The sequence below is a fragment of the Rana temporaria genome, chromosome 6, assembly GCF_905171775.1.
Source record: "Rana temporaria chromosome 6, aRanTem1.1, whole genome shotgun sequence".
Lineage (NCBI taxonomy): Eukaryota > Metazoa > Chordata > Amphibia > Anura > Ranidae > Rana > Rana temporaria.
Window position 1 is genome coordinate 115,550,456 of NC_053494.1, and position 20,875 is coordinate 115,571,330.

At 42.6% G+C, this 20,875-nt stretch overlaps 1 protein-coding gene across 2 annotated transcripts in view; it reads left to right on the forward strand.

The window, feature by feature from the left end:
• Positions 1-20,875, forward strand: part of ICA1L (islet cell autoantigen 1 like) — a 74,913-nt gene that overhangs the window by 16,034 nt on the left and 38,004 nt on the right. For both annotated transcript variants that reach the window (XM_040357226.1, XM_040357228.1), the window contains 7 exons: positions 3,705-3,777; positions 8,296-8,419; positions 8,987-9,185; positions 11,659-11,784; positions 14,629-14,727; positions 19,136-19,220; positions 20,090-20,149. In XM_040357226.1, the coding sequence (XP_040213160.1) occupies positions 3,705-3,777; positions 8,296-8,419; positions 8,987-9,185; positions 11,659-11,784; positions 14,629-14,727; positions 19,136-19,220; positions 20,090-20,149 (766 nt within the window). The remainder of the gene's footprint in view (positions 1-3,704; positions 3,778-8,295; positions 8,420-8,986; positions 9,186-11,658; positions 11,785-14,628; positions 14,728-19,135; positions 19,221-20,089; positions 20,150-20,875) is intronic.

Genomic DNA, 20,875 nt, shown 5'->3' on the forward strand with positions numbered 1-20,875 from the left:
AACTTTTCTAACACTTTCCCAACATCACGTGGTTTTACTTGCTCTTTACCGCCACCCTTTGGTTAACTTCTGCTATTGTTGGTTGAGTTTAACATTGGTTCTGAGCATGCGCATTTGTACTTTGTCCAAAAGTCCGATGGTTTGCTGTACACACGGTCGCACTTTGCACAATCGGACTTTTCGGAACAGAAAGTTGGTCCGTTCACAGACCCAACTTTTTGTCCGATTGAAGCCAAAAAAGTTGGTCCGATGGAACGTACACACGGTCGGACAAATACGAAAAGTGCCGGATTTTGAAGTTGGTTGGGCAAAAGTCCGACCGTGTGTACGGGGCTTAAGGTTATAAAAACAGATGTTGCAACAATTGTTCAGGATGATGTATGTACCTGTACATACTAAACGATAAGTTAGTACCAGTGCTGCACAGTATATTATAGCATTAAAGTGCAATAGGCTGGACCAGTGGTCCCACAGTATTAAAAAGTGTAAGAAAGGAAAAACGACAGAAACGGTAAGAAACTGAAAAATAAAAGAGCATACATCCATCTCTCCAATGGGGGTGGATGACATTCCCCTCCCATCACAAAAAAGCCCACGGTTCGTCACTAGCATACCATGGAAAGTCGCTACCTTACATTTTCAAGAGTCTATCTTTGATTAGTTGTATAGGCCCAAGACCGGGAGTGTCAAGCCAAGGTTGTCACAATGAGTAAAACATTTTCAGGGCATTCCTATGTTAAGTGAGTTTCTCACGTATCAGCAGACTGTTGACCATTTCCACCCATTGTCCCCCCGTTGGCACCATAGGAGATATCCAAAGCCTCGCAATCTCCTTCCGGGCTATATATAGGAGACGGATTATTGCAGTATGGCCATTAGGCGAGAGCGAGGGTATCTCCAGTGCGCCAAGCAGACATACAATTGGGTCATGGGGCACTGGTATTTGGTACACCTGTGAGTATTGGTAGTAAGAACATACTTCCAATACCGGAAACATTTCGGCACTTCCACATCATATGCAGTAGGTTCCCTTTATGTATGCAGCACTTCGAACACAGTGGTGTATCCCGATATCCCCATTTATGTAGGCGGACTGGAGTCCTGTACACTGTATGTAGCAAAAAATAGATGTGATAGTCTGCGGGATGCAGAAACTGAGACCAACGGGGCAGAAGTAAGGCACAATTCCCAGGTTTCCCCCGTCTATGGGGCCTAAATCCTTTTTCCCACCCCTTTCTGCATGTGTAGATGCATCGTGCGTGGCGCTAAGCAGTCTAGCATAAATCCTTGATATCATACCTTTCTTATCTCCTGCCAGGAACACGTCATTAGCAGCAGATGTAATTTCTTGCTACTTAAAGTGGATGTAAACCATCACATATACCCAGTGAAATGAACAGCCTCAGATGATACACAGAGATGAAACCTATCCTCTGTGACAGGAAGTCAGGTAAATCTGTGGGTGTTGTCACAGAAGGGAGATACATTTCTGCCTTGTTTAGACAATATACCAATTATTATCAGGTGTCGGCTGCAGAAGCAGCCAGAAAGATTTAAGGGCGTTGGAAAACTTCAGCGGTTCAGAATGAGGCAATTAAGGCCTCTATAAGTAATCCAGAGGATTACTACTGATTGCTGCATCCTGAGGCTTTTTGAGTGAAGGAGAGCAGTGAGCCCAATACTTCTGAAGAGGTGAGGTGCTGTTGATTTTTCTGTGTAATAAAAATCAAAAAGACTATTTGTTTTTCTGCTGTAGGACCAGCAGTGTCGGCCCAGCAGTAGGCTGTGCCAGACTCCATAGATAGGTTCCTGTGTGGTGAAGGTAGACGCCCCAAGTGGCCAGGGTTTATTTTATGTTTGATTTTGTTTATGCTGTTTGGATGCTTGCGCTTGTTTCCAGCAAGATGTAAGAATAAACCAAGGCCCAGATTCACATAGAACTGCAGCGGCGTAACGCATCGTAGATACGTTACACCGCCGCAAGTTTTCATCGCAAGTGCCTGATTCACCAAGCACTTGCATGAAAACTTACGCCGGCGGCCTCCGGCGTAATTCAGAGGGGCGTGTGCCATTTAAATTAGGCGCACTCCCACGCCGGACCTACTGCGCATGCTCCGTTTTGAAATTCCTGCCGTGCTTTGCACGAAGTGACGTAATTTTTTCGAACGGCGACGTGCGTAGCGTACTTTCGTATTCCCGGACGTCTTGCGCAAGAACAAAACATTTTTAAATTTCGACGCAGGAACGACGGCCATACTTTATACAGCACATACGTGGGCAGCTAAAACGACGACTAACTTTGCGACGGGAAACTAGACTAGCAGCGACGTAGCGAACGCGAAAAACCGTTGTGGATCGCCATAACTACTAATTTGCATACCCGACGCTGGTTTACGACGCAAACTCCCCCCAGCGGCGGCCGAGGTATTGCATCCTAAGATCCGACAGTGTAATTCCAATTACACCTGTCAGATCTTAGGGCTAACTATGCGTAACTGATTCTATGAATCAGTCGCATAGTTAGGAAGACCCTAAAACAGAGATACGACGGCGTATCGGGAGAAACGCCGTCGTATCTATTTTGTGAATCTGGCCCCAAATTCTTTGTTTTCAACCGTCTTCGGCTGTTTCTCTGTATAAATCAGTGTGTAGTGAACCCATTCAGGGGGTCACACACCCCCGCTACCGAGCTAACCCCTTACACCTCCTACATAACTTTTACATGTATATCTGCTGTTTTCATCTTTTATATACTGTTTAGAATGCGCACATCTTGTTAGAAGATTTCCTCTTCCTGGTTAGCACTGCAGTGAAGCCTGGGCATACAACCAAGACAGCTGATTGGAGGAAAGGCGCACACACACACACACACACACACACACCCCCTCTCCTCATAGGTAGAGACTTTCAGCTCTGTGTTGAATCAATAAGGGCTCTGCTAATCTATATTATTAAAGAAACCTCCCTAACACAAAACTTGCTGCTTTTATTAGATGTGACAGAGAACTTGTCAGGAGTTATCAGGCTTATAACAGAAAAACAGAGCAGGATACAGCTACGGGACATCGTGCTTTGAAGAGAGATAAAAAAAAAACATTGCAGATATATGTGGCCAGCTCAAATATCATGAATCAGGTTTATATTCACTTTAAGTAGGCCTGTTTCTACACACTGAGGAAAACTGATTATGGGGTAAAGAGAGCTGTACAAATCTAAAAAGAAATCCTTCTGCCGTCATACAACCCTGGGCTACCTTGCACTGCATGGCTTGAGCACATTACCTATAGCTGCCTCACTGCAGCTTCCATAAACAGTGTCCAGCTGTTTGCAAGCTGCAGGCAAAAGATTGAGATATGCCTCAGGATGTCTATCATTCTTTGAGCCAGCCTTGCTCGCTCTCTCCTTCTTTGCCATAGGCAGAAGCACTCCTAGGAGAGAAAATGACCAAATGGACATCCTGAGTTGGTTGGCTCATCCATGTGCACCCAGCTGTTCTGTTATATATATTGGTCATTTTATCATTAAAAAAATGAACATGTTCCTAATAATTCACCATGTTAGCAAGCCAATTGTCTATTGTTATAATTGGTCTACCTAGTTTTGATCCAGTTGGCAAAGGTTCTGCCATAGAGCTTAAGATTATATTTAGGTAAGGGTGTATTATTATATAAACCTCCAAAAAATATATAATTTTCATTTCACAGGTATTTCATTCAATTCAGGCAACAGGATCAGAGCTTTTGAAAATAATTGAAAAATACCAGCAGGCACTAAATGGTAAGTGTCAAAAACATGAAGATCCTAGAGTTTAAGTTTGACTATAAAAGTATTGCTAAGGCCGATGACACCCAGGTGATTCTACCACTAGTGTCAACTCGCCAGTGGCAGGATCTGTGAACCAATGGAATCGCTCCGTCTGTAGCCACAGGCATGGCTGAATCTCGATGCTAGTGATGGGAGCAATGTTTTGCTGTTTTTGATACAAAGGGAGCTAAATGAGGACCTGGTGGCTCCTGCTGCTGTCAATTTGCCTACTGAGGAGCTGCTGAGGGTCCTGGACACAGAAGGTTTTTACCCTAATGCAGAAAAATCCATTAAAGGGGTTGTAAAGGTTTGTCTTTTATTTTCTAAATTGGTTACTTTTAAGCTAGTGCATTGTTGGTTCACTTACCTTTTTCCTTCGATTTCCCTTCTAATGTTTTTTTTTCTTTGTTTGAATTTCTCACTTCCTGTTTATCCTCAGTAAGCTTTCCACCATCATCCGAGTGGTGGAAAGTCATTTAGCTTACTGAACACCTTACTGAACACCTTACTGAGGAGGAACAGAAAGTGAGAAACTCAAACAAAGAAAAAAAACATTTAGAAGGGAAATGGAAGGAAAAGGTAAGTGAACCAACAATGCACTAGCTTAAAGTAACCTGTTTAGAAAATAAAAAACGAACCTTTACAACCCCTTTTTAAAGTAAAAAACGTTTACGGCTTTAGAACCACTTTAAATACCATTGATTGATTCACCAATGGTGAAGGGTTGGTAAAAGTCATATTCAGGGCTTTATAAATATATCCCAAAGTTTCTACTGATCTGCATTATTTCTCTGCTTGATTTTGCTTATGCTTTTTTCATACTGGCTTCGGTGTGTACAATAAGAATTTACAAAGCTTTTGGCTCTGTTGAAGACTTCAAAGTACCATTCAGCTCTATGTATGGAAATGCTAAACACACTTTTCAGTAAGTGCATTGACTGTTACTTTAAAACAGATGTAGAGGTGTCTGTAACTATTTAGATATCGGACTCCCTATATTTTAAAAGTTGCATTTACAACAACTGCCACAAGATCCTAAAGTGGGTATACTGGGCATTCCCCATGAGGATGTATTTCTGGAGTCTCTATAGCTGCCCAATATACAAAGCTGCTTTTTTGTAGCTCAGAAACTAATAGAAATGGACCTCCCCAGTTTCACAAACATTCACTCAACTCATTGTTGAAATTGGAAAAGCTTACTGATCATCATATTCTTTAATCTGTGGATGTCTTGGTTGTCTTCTCCCATTTTGGCCCTTAAATCCTGCCCTGACTAGGTTGTTTCATTCATGTCCCCAGTCCTTCACGCCTCCAGGACCACATAGGATCAAACCACAAATCAGAGTTCTTATTGTAATTTCAGTTTGCTGTTATGCCCCGTACACACTTATGGACTTTTTACTGCCGGGAAACCAGAGGGGAAACCTGAGAACTGGCTCAGCAGCTTTTTTCCCCCTACACACGGCCGGTTTTACTGGCAGGAAAACTGCCATGAGAGCTTTGGCCAGCAAACTCGGCCGTGTGTATGCTCCACCACAGTGTTTCCCATAGGAAAACTGCTGGGAAAAAGACAGCCGAGAAGCGCGGCAGGAAAAAAGTGAACTGCCTCGTACACACGACCAGTTTTCCTATCAGGAAAACTGCCATGACCGCTTTTGTACAGATTCTACAGACTCCCCGGAGCCCGCGAATTCCGCAACTACCGCCGCAAATTCCGCAACTAACACATTTTTTTTGGGGGTGGCAAGTGCCTGTTGCCCCCCCCCCCCTGGATCGGCCCCTGTCCTGCACCTCTAGATGCCCGTATGTTACACAGACACCCCCTTAACAGTTCTGGACCCCCTGCATGTTACATCGACCCCCCCCCCCTACAGTGCACAGACCCCCCCCCTTAAGACCCATAATGTACCTCAGAGCACACATCACTGAGAGCCCGATGTAGTGGCTTTGCAGGGAGCCAGTCGGCACATCTGGGACCGGCACAACGATCCCCTTCTCTCCATGGTCACGGCTCTAATCAGTCTCGGGCAGCGACTGTCAGCCGAGCAGAGTGAAGCCGCCTCCCCCTCCTCCTTTTATGTCTATACAGTGCTGTGCATACAGGAGGAGGGGGAGGCGGCTTCACTCCATGTGTGTTCTGCCGCTGTTAAATCCGTGGCGCTGTCTCCTTTCAGTCGCGGAGGGGCGCCGGCCTGACACCCCCCCTAGTGTGTGGCACCCAGTGCAGCTCGTCCCCCCCCCCCCTTTAGTACGCCACTGGCTCGAACCCATTCAATGCCAATAGCCCTTAGTATAAATTGGTTGCCTGTTTGTAGACTGCAGATGTTAACATGAAGCTGACACACACAGCCTGCTTGGTTTAAATCGCTAACACTGAAATTTCTTCTCCACACACATATTGGCTGTTAACTATTAAAAGCAATAATGTGCCTACACCTACCGACAGCCCCATTATTGTCTTTAAGGGTGCTGTGCTAGGTCTAGACAAGCCTCTTTCCCCCCCTTCCTTTTTTTTTTTTTTTTTTTTAATCCATGCTTGTGGATCATCCACTGCACTGGCTTGACCGATGGAGTGAAAACATCCATACTGAAGGATTTTTTTTTTTAAATGTACTACTTGAGTGTAGATTCTACAATCTACTTGAGCATTAGGCCAGCTGTCAAGATTGAAGGCAGTATCTCGAAATGCAATGATTATGGAATAAGGTACATTTAAACGATTTAATAACTTCATCAAACTGGTGAGATTTCAGTGTCTTGGGTCCATTGTAAATACCCATTATTTCCTGCACAGGTGTTAACATCTTAAACCAGGGTGGCAAAATAATAAAGGGAAAAGTAGAAATTATTATCAAATCTGCAGTTCCCCATAAATGAGGCGGCAGGATTGCTGCAGATTATTGTTGTCTTATCAGACTATTGTGAATCCTTTTTTGAACAAAAGGATTCACACATCCTATATAAAGTACTATACAAACTGACAATGTTCAACATCTGTTGGTCACCTCCAACAAGCCCCCCCCCCCCTTTTTTTTTTTTTTGGAGCCCTTATTTTAAATACTTTCATTTGGGTGTTTGGTATCCATCATTATATGCATAGTTCCTTTTTTGTTGGCTTTATATGCTCTAATTTGATCAGTTGTTCTAAACAAGTCTGTACTAATAATATTACATGCCAAGTGCCATATCTATGTTGTCAATCTTATCCCTTTTTTTTTTTTACACTTTTGGGCTGTATTATTTACTCAAGCTTTTTTCTTTTTCTGTACATTTTTATGATGAACATTTAAAAAAAAAAAAACATATTATATACATTTGCTAGTAGTACTTGCTCTGAACAAGTTCAGTTGGATGTGAGAAACTACTGCTAGCTATACCATGACTTGAATAAGTGAGTACCTTCACAGACAGCTTTCTATCATCTTCAATAGAGAAGACATGCCATACTTTCTCTAGATGACTACACATGTCCAACTTATTGCTCTGTCTGGATTTCTCTTGCGCAACCTGACCTAAAGGCCAGCCACTGCTCCACACGTCTACTTCCACTGACAGTCATGTTGAGCCAGATTCCCACAAAATCGGGGTCGGACAGTCTTGTAGTCCTGAAACAAGGTCTTGTCTCTTCCTTCTGTGCACAGAACAAACGCTTCTATCAATTGGCAGTGGCTTAATGCCAGTATTTTTATTTATTTTTTTCTTGTTTGACTGGCGCATCTAGAGCAGGGGTGCCCAAACTTTTTTCAAAGAGGGCCAGATTTTATGAAGTGAACATGCGTAAGGGCCGACCATTTTGCCTGACATTCTTTTAACCATTAAAATTTGGTCTAAATGTGTTTGTCCAAGCAACTAATACACTGCTCAACAATAATTTTCTTGCCTTTGTGGCTGTGTGTGGTGAAGAGATGAGCTTGGGTGTGTTTTTTGAATATACCGTATTTATCGGCGTATAACGCACACCTTCACTTTAGGAAGGAAGTTTCAGGGGAAAAAATGTAAATAAAGAACTGTGGGTAAGGGTCATTGTCCATCAATGCAGCCTCTCCATTGCCATGAATGCAGCCTGATCGATGCCCATCTGCAGCCTCGGAGGGCTGGACGAGTGCCAACAGATTACATACAGGAGAATCTCCTGTTTACTAAGCAGCCTCTTTAATACAATGTCGCGCCTCCTATGATAGACAGAGGAGTCGTCCAATGGCAGCCCAGGAGATGGGACTTCATATTACAGATGCCACTGAGTAAACAGTAGATTCTTCTGTATGTAATTTGACAGCACTTGTTCCCCCCTCCCTGTCCCCTCCGAGGCAGCGCCGATAAATACAGTATATATCCAAATTACCAGAGTCATAACCTAGCACTGAAGAGTCAGTTCTAGATTAAGTTGGCCTCAAGGATAATGGAAAACCTATTCTACAGATTTGAGGCTGCATTACCTTAATGGAGTGTTTTAGTTCAGATGTTCTCTGTATGTTCACTCTTCTTCATCAGCTCTCTCTCAGGAGGAAAATGATTTTGGTTTGCACTTGAAGGTCCATGCTCAGCAGAACAGCACACAGGCTGGAAGAATGATGAAGGCTACCGGCAATGCTCTGTGCTCGGCTGCTGGTCAAAGGTACGTTATTAATTTTGTCTGCCAAGATGTAACATTACTGACCTCTTAAAGTGATTGTAAAGGGTTATTATTTTAAAATATTACACATTACCTGCTCGGTGTAATGGCTTTACACAGAAAAGCCCTGATCCTCCTCCTCTGGGGTCCCTCGCTGGCGTTCCTGGGTCCTCATGCTCTACGTGTACCACCATAGGAAACCGCTTCCTTTTGTAGCACACTTGTGATTACTGATCCCGAGCCACACTGCTTATGTCACTCGCTCCCTTGTCACAGGAGTTCCATGACAGCAGAAGGAGCCAATGGCTCCTGCTTCTATCAATCTGCCCCGTGAGAAGGGCGAGCGCTGCTGCTTTCAGGGACAGCGTTGGATCGAGATCAGGCTCAGTTAAGTATAAAGGGGAGCTGCACACAGAAGAATTTTTACCTTAATGTAGAGAATGAATTGGGGTAAAAAAATCTTCTGCCTTTAGAACCACTTTTAACATAACGTTTGCAGAGTTAAAGGTACCCACAGAATCCTACAACAAAAAGGATAATCCTCTGTTTGATTCTCTTGCGTGCTCTTAGGTTGGCCCTCTGCACGCCGCTGTATCGCCTTGAACAAGAAGTGGACACTTTTACAGGCCGGGCTGTATCAGATACTCTCCTGACTGTCAACCAAATGGAGAAGGCACGGACAGAATACAGAGGAGCCTTACTATGGATGAAGGATGTGTCTCAGGAGTTGGATCCTGACACCTATAAGCAGATGGAGAAGTTCCGAAAGGTCAGCAGAACCATAAAAGAAAAAAAACGCATTACAATTAGGTTTATGTAACCACACCATTCGCAAATATATAGGCATGCATTTTCAGGGGATTGTCGGAAATATATTAGGATTTCATGATGGAAGGATAGTTGAGAAGAGTTCCTTTCTATACATCACTGACTTAATATTAATTCCACAAGGACAGGAAGTGGAGTAAAATTTTCATGTGACACAAACAATATTAAAAGTACTTTATTGTTGGTGGAATGGAAAAGCGTTAGAAAATCTCTCCAATATAGGCAGACAAAACAGTCAAGACCTGACATGGTTACATACCCTTCTCTACACTATTTATTAAAAAAAAAAAAAAAAAATTGTCTACTTTAAGCTCCTCCTCATTTCATGCCATTTGTAGTGACTAAAGGTTAGATTTTGGATAGGATGATATTTATTCGTCCTACCCTAGCGCTTTAATAAGCTGGAAGAAAAAAAGAACTATGGAAAAATACATGTCATATCTCTGTTTCTTTCCAGGTATCTCCCCACAGCTCCATCTCTCTTATGTTCTCCTTTTTAATAGTGTAGCTGTGGATGTTCCATTCAGTCAGCTAGGGATGCTAAGGCTGCCATGGGAACAAAGTGAAAGAAGATTTCAACAAAAGGCCATAAACTTAATATAAAAAAAAAATATATATATATATATATATATATATATATATATATATATATATATATAGTGACAGGAAGTCAGGAAAATCTGTGGGTGTTGTCACTGATGGGACATACATTTCTGCCTTGTTTAGACGATACACAGATTGTTATCAGGCGTCGGCTACAAACGTAGCCAGAGAAAGGCTAAAGGCCGTTGAAAAACTTCAGCTGTTCAGAATGAAGCAATCAAGGCCTTTATAAGTAGCCAGAGGATTATCACTTTGTTGCTGCACCATTCCTAAGGCTTTGTGAGTAGGAGAGCAGCGTACTGAAAGTCTCCTGATGAGGTGAGGAGACCATTGGTTTTTCTGTGTTATAAAAATCAAAAGACTATTGTTTTCTGCTGTATTGACCAGCACTGTCTTCCCAGCGCTAGGCTGAGCCAGCCTCCGTAGATAGGTTCCTGTGTGGAAGGTAGACGCCCAGAGTGGCTAGGATTTATTTTATGTTTGATTTTGTTTATGCTATTTGGATGCTTGCAATTATTTTCCAGCAAGATGGAAAAATAAACCAAAAACTTTATTTTTCAACTGTCTTCGACTGCCAGTCTGTATAATTTCAGTGTGTGGTGAACCCAACCAAGGGGTCACACACCCCGCCACTGAGCTAACCCCTCACTATAACTATATATATATATATATATATATATATATATATATATATATATATATATATATATATATATATATATATATATATATATATATATATATATATATATATATATATATATATATATATATATATAAAGCTTGGTTTGCGAGCATAATTCGTTCCAGAAACATGCTTGTAATCCAAAGCACTTGTATATCAAAGCATTTTTTTACAGGATATAAAAGAGAAGAGAGGCACCTCTAAGTGTAGCAATAAGTTGCTAAATGTTGTACCTTCATTAAATGTAATCATATTTCTACTCCTTTTTTTATGCTCAGTTGTGACATGACATTACTCTTATATCAAGACATCGCTTGTATATCAAGGCAAAATTTATTAAAACATTTTGCTTGTCTTGCAAAACGCTCTCAAACCAAGGTTTTACTGTATATTTTACAGCAGATTTGCCTTTTATTGGCTAAAGCATTTTCCAGGTTTTGTACATGGGATTGTTTTGACATTTCCTTTTTATTTTATTTTTATTCTGTACAGATGATGCTTTACCTACCGTATTTTCCGGCGTATAAGACGACTTTTTGGATACAAAAAAAATGCATCCAAAGTCGGAGGTCGTCTTATACGTCGATGACAGTCTCCGTCAGGCTGCGGGCATCCATGATTTAAAAGCCGCGCCTGCAGAATCTGCAAAAAAATAAGGTTGGGGGCAAGTGATGGCACAGTGGAGGCATGTAATGTAATGGCACAGTGAGGCATGTAATGGCACAGTGAGGCATGTAATGGCACAGTGAGGCATGTAATGGCACAGTGAGGCATGTAATGGCACAGTGAGGCATATAATGGCACAGTGAGGCATGTAATGGCACAGTGAGATTTGAAAAAAGCCTGTTTCTGTCAGTGGTTGTTCCGGCTACCCCTCAGCTTCCAGAAAGACTAGTAGGAAGGGGGTCGTCTTATATGGCGAGTATATCCCAAAACCAACATTTTTCCTGGAAAAATAGGGGGTAGTCTTATACGCCCAGTCATCTTATACGCCGGCAAATACGGTATAGTACTAAATGATGATAAATATTGAATGAGAATATTAAAACCGATATCACAGATTCTCAGATAAAACAGGACTTTTTATCAAATCATTGCTCTGAAAACAATGTTTTTATATTTCTAGGTGCAGATACAAGTTAGGAGCACCAAGAGCCAGTTTGACAAGACAAAGATGGATGTATGCCAGAAAGTAGATCTTCTTGGAGCCAGCCGCTGCAACTTACTGTCACATTCTCTGGCATCCTATCAGGTACAAGGCTTTAGGAAATAGAAGTTGGATTTCTCTTTATGATTGTGATCACTGACTTGATTTGATGTGATTCCATGAAAATGTAATAATTTTATTTTAAAATAAACTGATGCTTTTTGCAGTCAATTAAATGGGATCCCGTACTCCATGTTAAAGTTAAATGTCTTGCCTAAGAAAATATGCCACAAGTTGCCTGCTATTTATAATTTTTTTTGCCAGAACTGTGTTCCCTGTCCAATGAGTGTTCTTTCTGGCAATGTAAGTGGTCTCATTGGACACTAGAATTACCAATGTAGTTGGCAGGGCTATGAAATTGGGTAACAACGTGAAACTAAATTTACAGGGGGTAGATTCGCGTACGGGCGCCTAAAATTAGGACGGCCTAGCCTACCCTTTTTAGGCTACACCGCCTTAAATTATTTAGGTTAAAAGTGATTCTCAAACCACTTACCTTCAAATTTTAGGCGGCGTAGCCTAAAACGAGCGGGCGTAAGCGCGCCTAATTCAAATGACTGGGAGGGGGGCGTTTATTATTGAAATGAGGCTTGACCTCATGTTTTTTGACGTTTTTTACACTGCACATGCGCCGGGCGACTACATTTCCCAGTGCGCATTGCGGCTAAGTAGCCCGTACGTGCCTATTGATTTTGACGCGTACGTAAACTACGTAAATCCCGATTCGCGGACGACTTGCGCAAACGACGTAAAAAATTCGAACCTCGCGGCGGGAACGGCGGCCATACTTAACATTGTTATTCCACCTATGAGGTGGAATAACTTTAGGCGGCGGCCTATCGCGTACGGAAACAACGTAACTAGACGGTGTAGGCCCGGCGTACGCTCGTAAATCGTCGGAGCCCCTCATTTACATAATCTAGGGCGGCCGCAATGGCAGCGCCATCTAGCGGGCAAAAGAAACATTGCAGCCTAAGATAGGCTGGCTTGCGCCATTCTATCTTAGGTATGTTTAAGTGTATCTCTGTTTGAGAATACACTTAAACATAGGCCGGCTTAGATTCAGAGTTAGGTCGGCTTATCTGTAGATAAGCCGGCCTAACTCTTTGTGAATGTACCTAACAGAGTGGGTTACATGGGAAGCTTTTAGGCTAATCATGTTATCATACATCCTGTGTCCTTTGCTCTTAGGCAGAACATTTGTGTATAAGATAATTTAAAATGGAGTACGGGACCACATTAAAGCGATATTAAACCTGTAAACTGTAATATATTGCAGCTTACCAATCCTTAGATGTGGTGGCTGCATTTAGACTTCTTTTTTTTCCCCCTCTGTTTTCACCTGGTGATCTGGCCGGTTATACACCTACTGTATTTGAGTGCCCTCACTCTGGATGAATGAGCACTGGGTGCACATTTGAACAGCAGCATTGTCAATCTTGGTGGGGGGAGGGGGGAGTAGTGTTGGATGCACTAGCAGATTTAAATAACAAACTAATTGAAGCAAAACTCCAGCTAATACGTTATAAACCGTACAATTCACCATTCTGTTCCTTTTGGAATAAATGCTTTACATAAATAACAGCTGATCATTGTATACACCCCTGTCAGTGGTACAAGGTTTGTCTCATCACTGTAACATCTGCAAGAAAGCTTGTTCTTTTGAATAACAGCAGATGTACTATCTGGATCACCAGATGAAAATAGAAACAAGCTTAAAGAAATCTAATACAGCCATCACATCTAAGAATTGGAAAGCTGCAGTATAATAAATGTGTTCTTTTGGGTTTAATACTGCTTTAGGCTAAACTTGTAAGTACAGTGCATATAAACTTAAAGAAATATATTAATAACAACTCTGCCTAAGCACAGATACCTCCCCTTTATTTATTTTTTTCTACCTTTTTGTTAGCCGAAAAGCTTTTTTATATGTGGTACAAAGAGCATGCCTTCCCTGATTTTTGGACTAAGCTTTATCCAGCTGCCATCTTCCATAAGAATGCTTTAAAGGCCAATAATGGACTAGGGATTATTGGTGGCTGAGGCTTAGCCCTGATGTCAGGGAAGTCAAGTACTTGGTAACAAAAGTGAAACCAGTATCAGAGGAGTGCACGGGAGATTGCATTTCTGGACAATAAAGAGGGTTTCACCTAGAAAATACATGTTAAAGTTTCAAATGCTGACAGTTTACTTTATTAATAGGCTTGTCATTTACAGTTGTCTTAAAGTGGTTTTAAACTTTTGTGTTTTTTCACCCTAATGCATCCTATGCATTAAGGTGAAAAAACACCTTGCAATCTCGGGCCCTCCCGTTTTACTTACCTAAGCCACGAATCTCCGTGGGCTCGTTACCAAGATGATTTCCCCCAGCTTGAGGCGGCTCGTCATTTGAGATTGATAGCGGCGCAGCCATTGGCTCCCGCTGCTGTCAATCAAATCAATGACGCGGCGTGCCGGGGGGGGGGGGGGGGCGGGGGCCGAGTGATACAGTCGGCGGCTATATCACGGGAACGCGCCCGCAAGCTAACCCCCTTGGGAGAGTGCTTCCCAAGAAGAGGGTTAGCTCTTGCGGGGAGGAGCCGAGACAGCCGCCGACGGACCCCAGAAGACCAGGATCGGGGCCAAAACAAACTGCACAGTGGAGGCAAGTATGACATGTTTGTTAATTAAAAAAAATATAATTATATATATATATATATATATATATATATATATATATATATATATATATATATATATATATATATATATATATATATATATATATATATATATACCTTTACAAACCCTTTAACTGTACCTGAAGGGTTAATTGCAGTCTCGGTGCATTGTACAGTAAAATGCCATGTCACAGAGTGCCAATGCCTGTTGCCTTTTTGTTCCTAACAGAGAACGCTTGTTCAGTTTTGGAAGACGACAGCTCATCTAATGTCTGAAATTCAGGAGGAATTTCAAGAGATGCTTCCATATACTCCTTCCTATCTTAAGGTTTGCATTGTTAGTCTCAGAGCAATGTTTAAAGCTAGAAACTTTTTATTCGTGCCATTACACATGGACAAATAGGTGCTTACATCAGACCCAGTATCCGCCCACAGGGTTAGATGTAAACTATAAAGGATGAAGGACAAACATTAAAAGGTACAGTAAAATAACATGAAAATGGCTTGTAATAGTGTCCATACAAGTACACCTTGAAAGGTAACCCAGTGATGAGCAAGAAAGCACAAGCGCCAATCTAAGTGAAGAAAGTAGGATGATTTAATGCAAATGTGGCTACAGGTACCGACAAGGGTAAAATATCAGAAGGCATTGAGCACAAAGTGCAAGAGCATCTATGAAGCTGGTACATCCGGATGGCTACTGTGGTGGACACTCAAACGGACCACGCCGGTGGTTGCCAACGCTTCCTAGAGTCCTGGAACACACAGGGAGCCGAAGATGACATCACTTCCGGGACACGATGAGGGAAAAGGTGACGCGTTTGGGGAGCATGTGTTCCTTCTTCAGGCTATATTATGTAGGCTGTGGGCTGGGTCCTGAAGTCTGGAGGCTTTGTAGAGCTTTGAGTGGAAGAGACCCTCTGTTCCTAGAGCCACATCGTAGGTGGTAGTTAGCCCTCACTAATTGTGCAGCTGTGCCCAGGTCCTTTTTTGTCTGGGAGCTAACAGGGGTTTAAGGCTCCTTCCTTAGCTGTGAGCAGTGTGTATATGCAGACACCTAAGGTTTTTACATTCAACTGCACTGAATAGAAGGTCTGAGTGGACCAGAATAGCCAGGAGCCTACACCAATTTTTGTTTGGAGTGATGTTGGTAACCTTTGCATGGGCAAACCCTGCTTGCTTTTAAATACACGTGAGGAGAAAGTCCTAGAAAACAAAGATGGAGAGTGGAATGAGCTCTATATTTGAAACTGAATCCTGACATATGGCAGAGGTATGCAAAAGGCATAATTGGATTCTGCTGATCAATAAAAAAAAAGTTCTGTAATGACGTGTATGCTCTATGCTAGGGGTCATAAAGTGAAACCACTTATTGCGTTCTTATCTGCAAGAGTTAAAGAGCCCAATTTGACAAAATATTTTCTAACCCACGCTAATGAAAGTAAATATGTTTTCCTATAAAACACCAGCTCATGTACAAGATATCCTCTTAATATGGATAAGGAGTTGTAAAGGCAGAAGTTTTTTTTATCTTGATGCATTAAGATAAAAAAAACTTTGTGTAGCAGCACCCCCATCTCCAGCGATGTCCACGATCCTCTCAGCCATCCAGGGCACTCCTCCTGATTGGCTGAGACAGCCACAGGAGCCAATGGCGCTGCTTCTCTATCAATCAAAGTCAGCCAATCGGGGGAGAGGGTGGGAGCAGGTCAGGGCTCTGTGTCTAAATGGATACACAGAGCACAGACTCGGCTTGGGTGCCTCCTGTAGCAAGCTGCTGGCTGAAGGGAGCTTGAGGGAGGGGCTAGGAGCAGTGAAGAGGGACCTGAGAAGAGGAGGATCCAGGCTGCCCTGTGCAAAACCAGCTGCAAAGAGGAGGTAAGTATAACATGTTTGTTATATAAAAAAAAACAAAAAAAAACATCACTTTAACCACTTGCCGAACAGCTAATGCCGATATACATCGGCAAAGTGGCACGTTCCTGCGATTCGTCGTATGGGTACGTCATCCCATTTAAGAGCCGCCGTGCTCATGGCACGGCGAGAGACCCGTTGCGCGTGGCCGGCGTACACAGAACATGGAAATGCAATTATTTTAGTAAATATAAACTGCTAAATCCCTTTTCTCATCAGCAGTATATGGCAGTCTTGTGATGTTTATCAGTGTCCGGGCCGGCACTGGTTAAAGCTTGTACGAGGAGTTTTTTTTATTCTCCTGAATGTCCTGAGGGACTGCACGAGCCCTGAAAAAACTCTCTAGCAATACACACAAAACTGAGCCTGTGCAAAGTGCCCCTCAAGGCTCTACACTTTTAGTAAATTGGTGACTGTGGAAGAAGGGGAGGATCAGAGAAGACGGGATCAAACAGCCTGTGTCTGTAGGTAATCACGTCTTGGTGGCATGGAAAGGGTGGCTGCCATCACATGCACAAGCAGGGCATGGAGAAAGAATATAGCCACCCTAGAACAGAGTCTGAGCACAGCACAAAAAAGACTACATTTGAGAGATGAAAAAAAGGAAGAGAGAGAAGGTACAGTGCCTTGAAAAAGTATTCATACCCCTTGAAATTTTCCACATTTTGTCATGTTACAACCATAACCGTAAATTGTTTTTTTGGGGATTTTATGTAATAGACCAACACAAAGTAGCACATAATTGTGAAGTAGATGGAAAATGATAAATGGTTTTTAATATTTTTTACAAATAAATGTGTGAAAAGTGTGGTGTGCATTTGTATTCAGCCCCCCTGAGTCAATACTTTGTAGAACCACTTTTTGCTGCAATTACAGCTGCAAGTCTTTTTGGGGATGTCTCTACCAGCTTTGCACATCTAGAGTGAAATTGTTGCCCATTTTTTGCAAAATGGCTCAAGCAATGTAAGATTGGATGTCTGTGAACAGCAATTTTAAAGTCTTGCCACAGATTCTTAATTGGCTTTAGGTCTGGACTTTGACTGGACCATTATAACACATGAATATACTTTGATCTAAACCAGGGATCTCCAAACTACGGCCCTCCAGCTGTTGCGAAACTACACATCCCATGAGCCATTGCAAAACTCTGACATACACAGTAATGACTAGGCACGATGGGAATTGTAGCTCCTGATCAACTGGAGGGCCATAGTTTGGAGACCCCTGATCTAAACCATTCCATTGTAGCTCTGGCTGTATGTTTAGGGTCGCTGTCCTGCTGGAAGGTGAACCTCTGCCCCAGTCTCAGGTCTTTTGCAGACTCAAACAGGTTTTCTTCTAAGATTGCCCTGTATTTGGCTCCATCCATCTTCTCATCAACTCTGACCTGATTCCCTGTCCCTGCTAAAGAAAAGCGTCCCCACAACATGATGCCACCACCATGTTTCACGAGATGGTGTGTTCAGTTAGCTGTGCCGTGTTCGTTTTCCACCACACATAGAATTTTGCTTTTAGGCCAAAAAGTTCAATTTTGGTCTCATCTTACCAGAGCACCTTCTTCCACATGTTTGTTGTGTCTCCCACATGGCTTCTCGCAAACGGGACTTCTTATGGCTTCCTTTCAACAATGGCTTTCTTCTTGCCACTGTCCCATAAAGGCCAAATTTTGTGGAGTGCACAACTAATCCTGTGGACAGATTTTCCCACCTAAACAGTGGATCTTTGCAGCTCCTCCAGAGTTACCATGGGTCTTTTGGCTGCTTCTCTGATTAATACTCTCCTTGCCCGGCCTGTCGATTTAAGTGGATGGTCATGTCTTGGTAGGTTTGCATTTGTACCATTCTCTTTCCATTTTCTGATGATGTATTGAACAGTGCTCCGTGAGATGTTCAAAGCTTGGGATATTTTTTTATAACCTAACCTTGCTTTAAACTTTATCCCTGACCTGTCTGGTGTGTTCTTTGGCACACATGATGCGGTTTGTTCACTAAGGCTCTCTAACAAACCTCTGTGGTCTTCACAGAACAGTTGTATTTATACTGAAGATAAATTACACCCAGGTGGACTCTATATACTAGATAGATGACTTCTGAATGCAATTGGTTCCACTAGATTTTAGTTAGGGGTAAAGGGGGCTGAATACAAATGCACGCGACACTTTTCAGATATTTTATTTGTTGAACCTTTTCAAAACCATGTATAATTTTCCTTCCCCTTCACAATTTTGTGCCACTTTGTGTTGGTCTATCACATAAAATAAATGTTATGTTTTTGGTTGTAACATGACAAAATTTGGAAAATGTATTTATTTATTTATGAATACTTTTTCAAGGCTCTGTACAGTCTGCTTGCACGATTGTACAAATAATTTAGGCAGGTGTGCAGAAATGTAAAGTAAGAATTAAAAATGTATACAGTATTCGAATTGTTTATTTTTATCAAATGGCAAAATGCAAAGTGAGCGAACAGAAAAAAAATCATAATCGAATGAATCTTTGCTGTGATTACTCTAATGCCGGGTACAGACGATCAGAAATTCCGACAACAAAACCGTGGATTTTTTTTTCCGACGGATGTTGGCTCAAACCTGTCTTGCATGCACACGGTCGCACAAATGTTGCCGGAAATTCCGAAAGCAAAAACATGGTCGCGTACAAAACGTACGAAGGCACTGCAATTCAGGCTGTACTTTTGGTATTCCAGATTCTAATCTCCAATCAGTTGCGCAATGCTCGGAGTATCAGAAGACCATGATATAATGTATGAATAATGATGTGCTGATCTTTATCTGCCATTTTATGTGATATTTATGTGGCTTTCAGCCTACCAAGCCGCAGGAATATACAGGCAACACAAGCAAGAATGGACATGAAGGGGAAATGGCGAGCAACCAAGAAGAAAATTCCAGTAAGTGTATAATAGTTTGTTTAATTTGATCATTTAAAAAATTTGTGTTTATTTACATCTAAGGCTACTTTTGCATGGGTAGTTTAGCCTGGTGCATGTTGCAGCTGCTGCTATGAAAGTCTAACTGCAGCTGCTGATCTCATTCACTATGACAGGTCACCGCTGGCCGCAGCTATTCGGGGCTGTCCACACAGCCAGCAATTGCCTGTAGTGATCGCTGCTGGATACACTTTGTGTGCATCCAGTAGTGATCATCGCTGGCTCTGAGGACAGCCGCAAATGGCTGCGGCTGCTGGCGACCTGTGATTATAGTGAAAGAGATTGGTGGCTGCAGCTAGCCACTCGCAGCAGCAGGAATCGGAAGATTCCTGGCACTGCATTGCACCAAGCCAAATTATCCATGCGACTGCTGCCTTAGTGTATTTATGTTTATCAGAAAACCTATTTAGGAATCCTGCTTGTGAATGTAACTAGGACGATAACTTGCAGACGCAAAGCAATCAAAAGTACAGACTCCAAAATAAGTGCAATATTCTTTAATGGTAGTGCCACCAACAGCTTTAATCTTCCTTCCATCATCCTCCCTCTACCCCCCCCCCCCAGCCCCCCCTCCTGCTGCTTTGTCAGTAGAACCTTGACCTTCATGCGTCCAACTCTTTCTATATGTGGCAGGTATACTTCCTGTAAGGAAGACCTGTAGGGAACCAGAGGATTACAATTTGGATCTTTTAACACTTTGTCCCTGACACTTTATTTACGTTGTAATGGAGTTATGTGAACATTTTCTTACTGGAATTCTCATTTTTATCTTTCAACATTAATGTACATTATAGAAAAACTGTACTAACATCCTTTGTTTTTAATCATAGGTAATGTGATTGGGAATCTTTTTGATTTCGATGTTGCTGAAAAAGCTGCTTTTCAAGAGGGTAAGTTCACTTGTAAGATATGGTAAAGAACAACTAAAGTCATTAGTGTTTACAATCTGGCAGTTAAAATGCAGGGCATAGTGTCTCCGTAAAGGGCACCTTATCCCGGCCCCCTATTATATTCACACACATTACCAGCACTACCCCGGCGCTCCTGCCTCCTCTGCAGCCTGAACTGAAATCCAAGATGTTGGTATCAAGGGGAACGGTGACATCTTTTCCCAAGTCATGTAACAGTGTTCGGGGCTCAGCAATTGGCTGCCAAACATGGGCACTGTAACTTGCGTTGAGGTCACATGTCTCCCCCCCCCCCCCCCCCCCACACACACACACACACACTTAAAGGGGTTTTCCACCCTTTTTTTAAGTTTATTAAAAGTCAGCAGCTACAAAAAGTGTAGCTGCTGGCTTTTAATAAACTGACACCTGATCCAGGGATGCGCCGGCCGGGGCTCCGCTCCTCGCCCCCCCTTCATTCCTAGTGTGGGCACCCGGCAGTGATAGCTTTCGGCTTCACGGCCGGGCACCCACTGCGCATGCGCGAGCGCCGTCTGATTGGACAGGCGCTTGCCTACAGGGAGGGGCTGTGAAAAGGCGATTAAGCTAATCGCCTTTCCAGCCCCTCGGCGGAAGGAGGAAGTGGGACAGGAAGTCCCCTTCTCCTGAAGCCCCCTTCTCCTGAAGCCCCCACTCCCCCCCCCCCAAAAAAAATTACATGCCAAATGT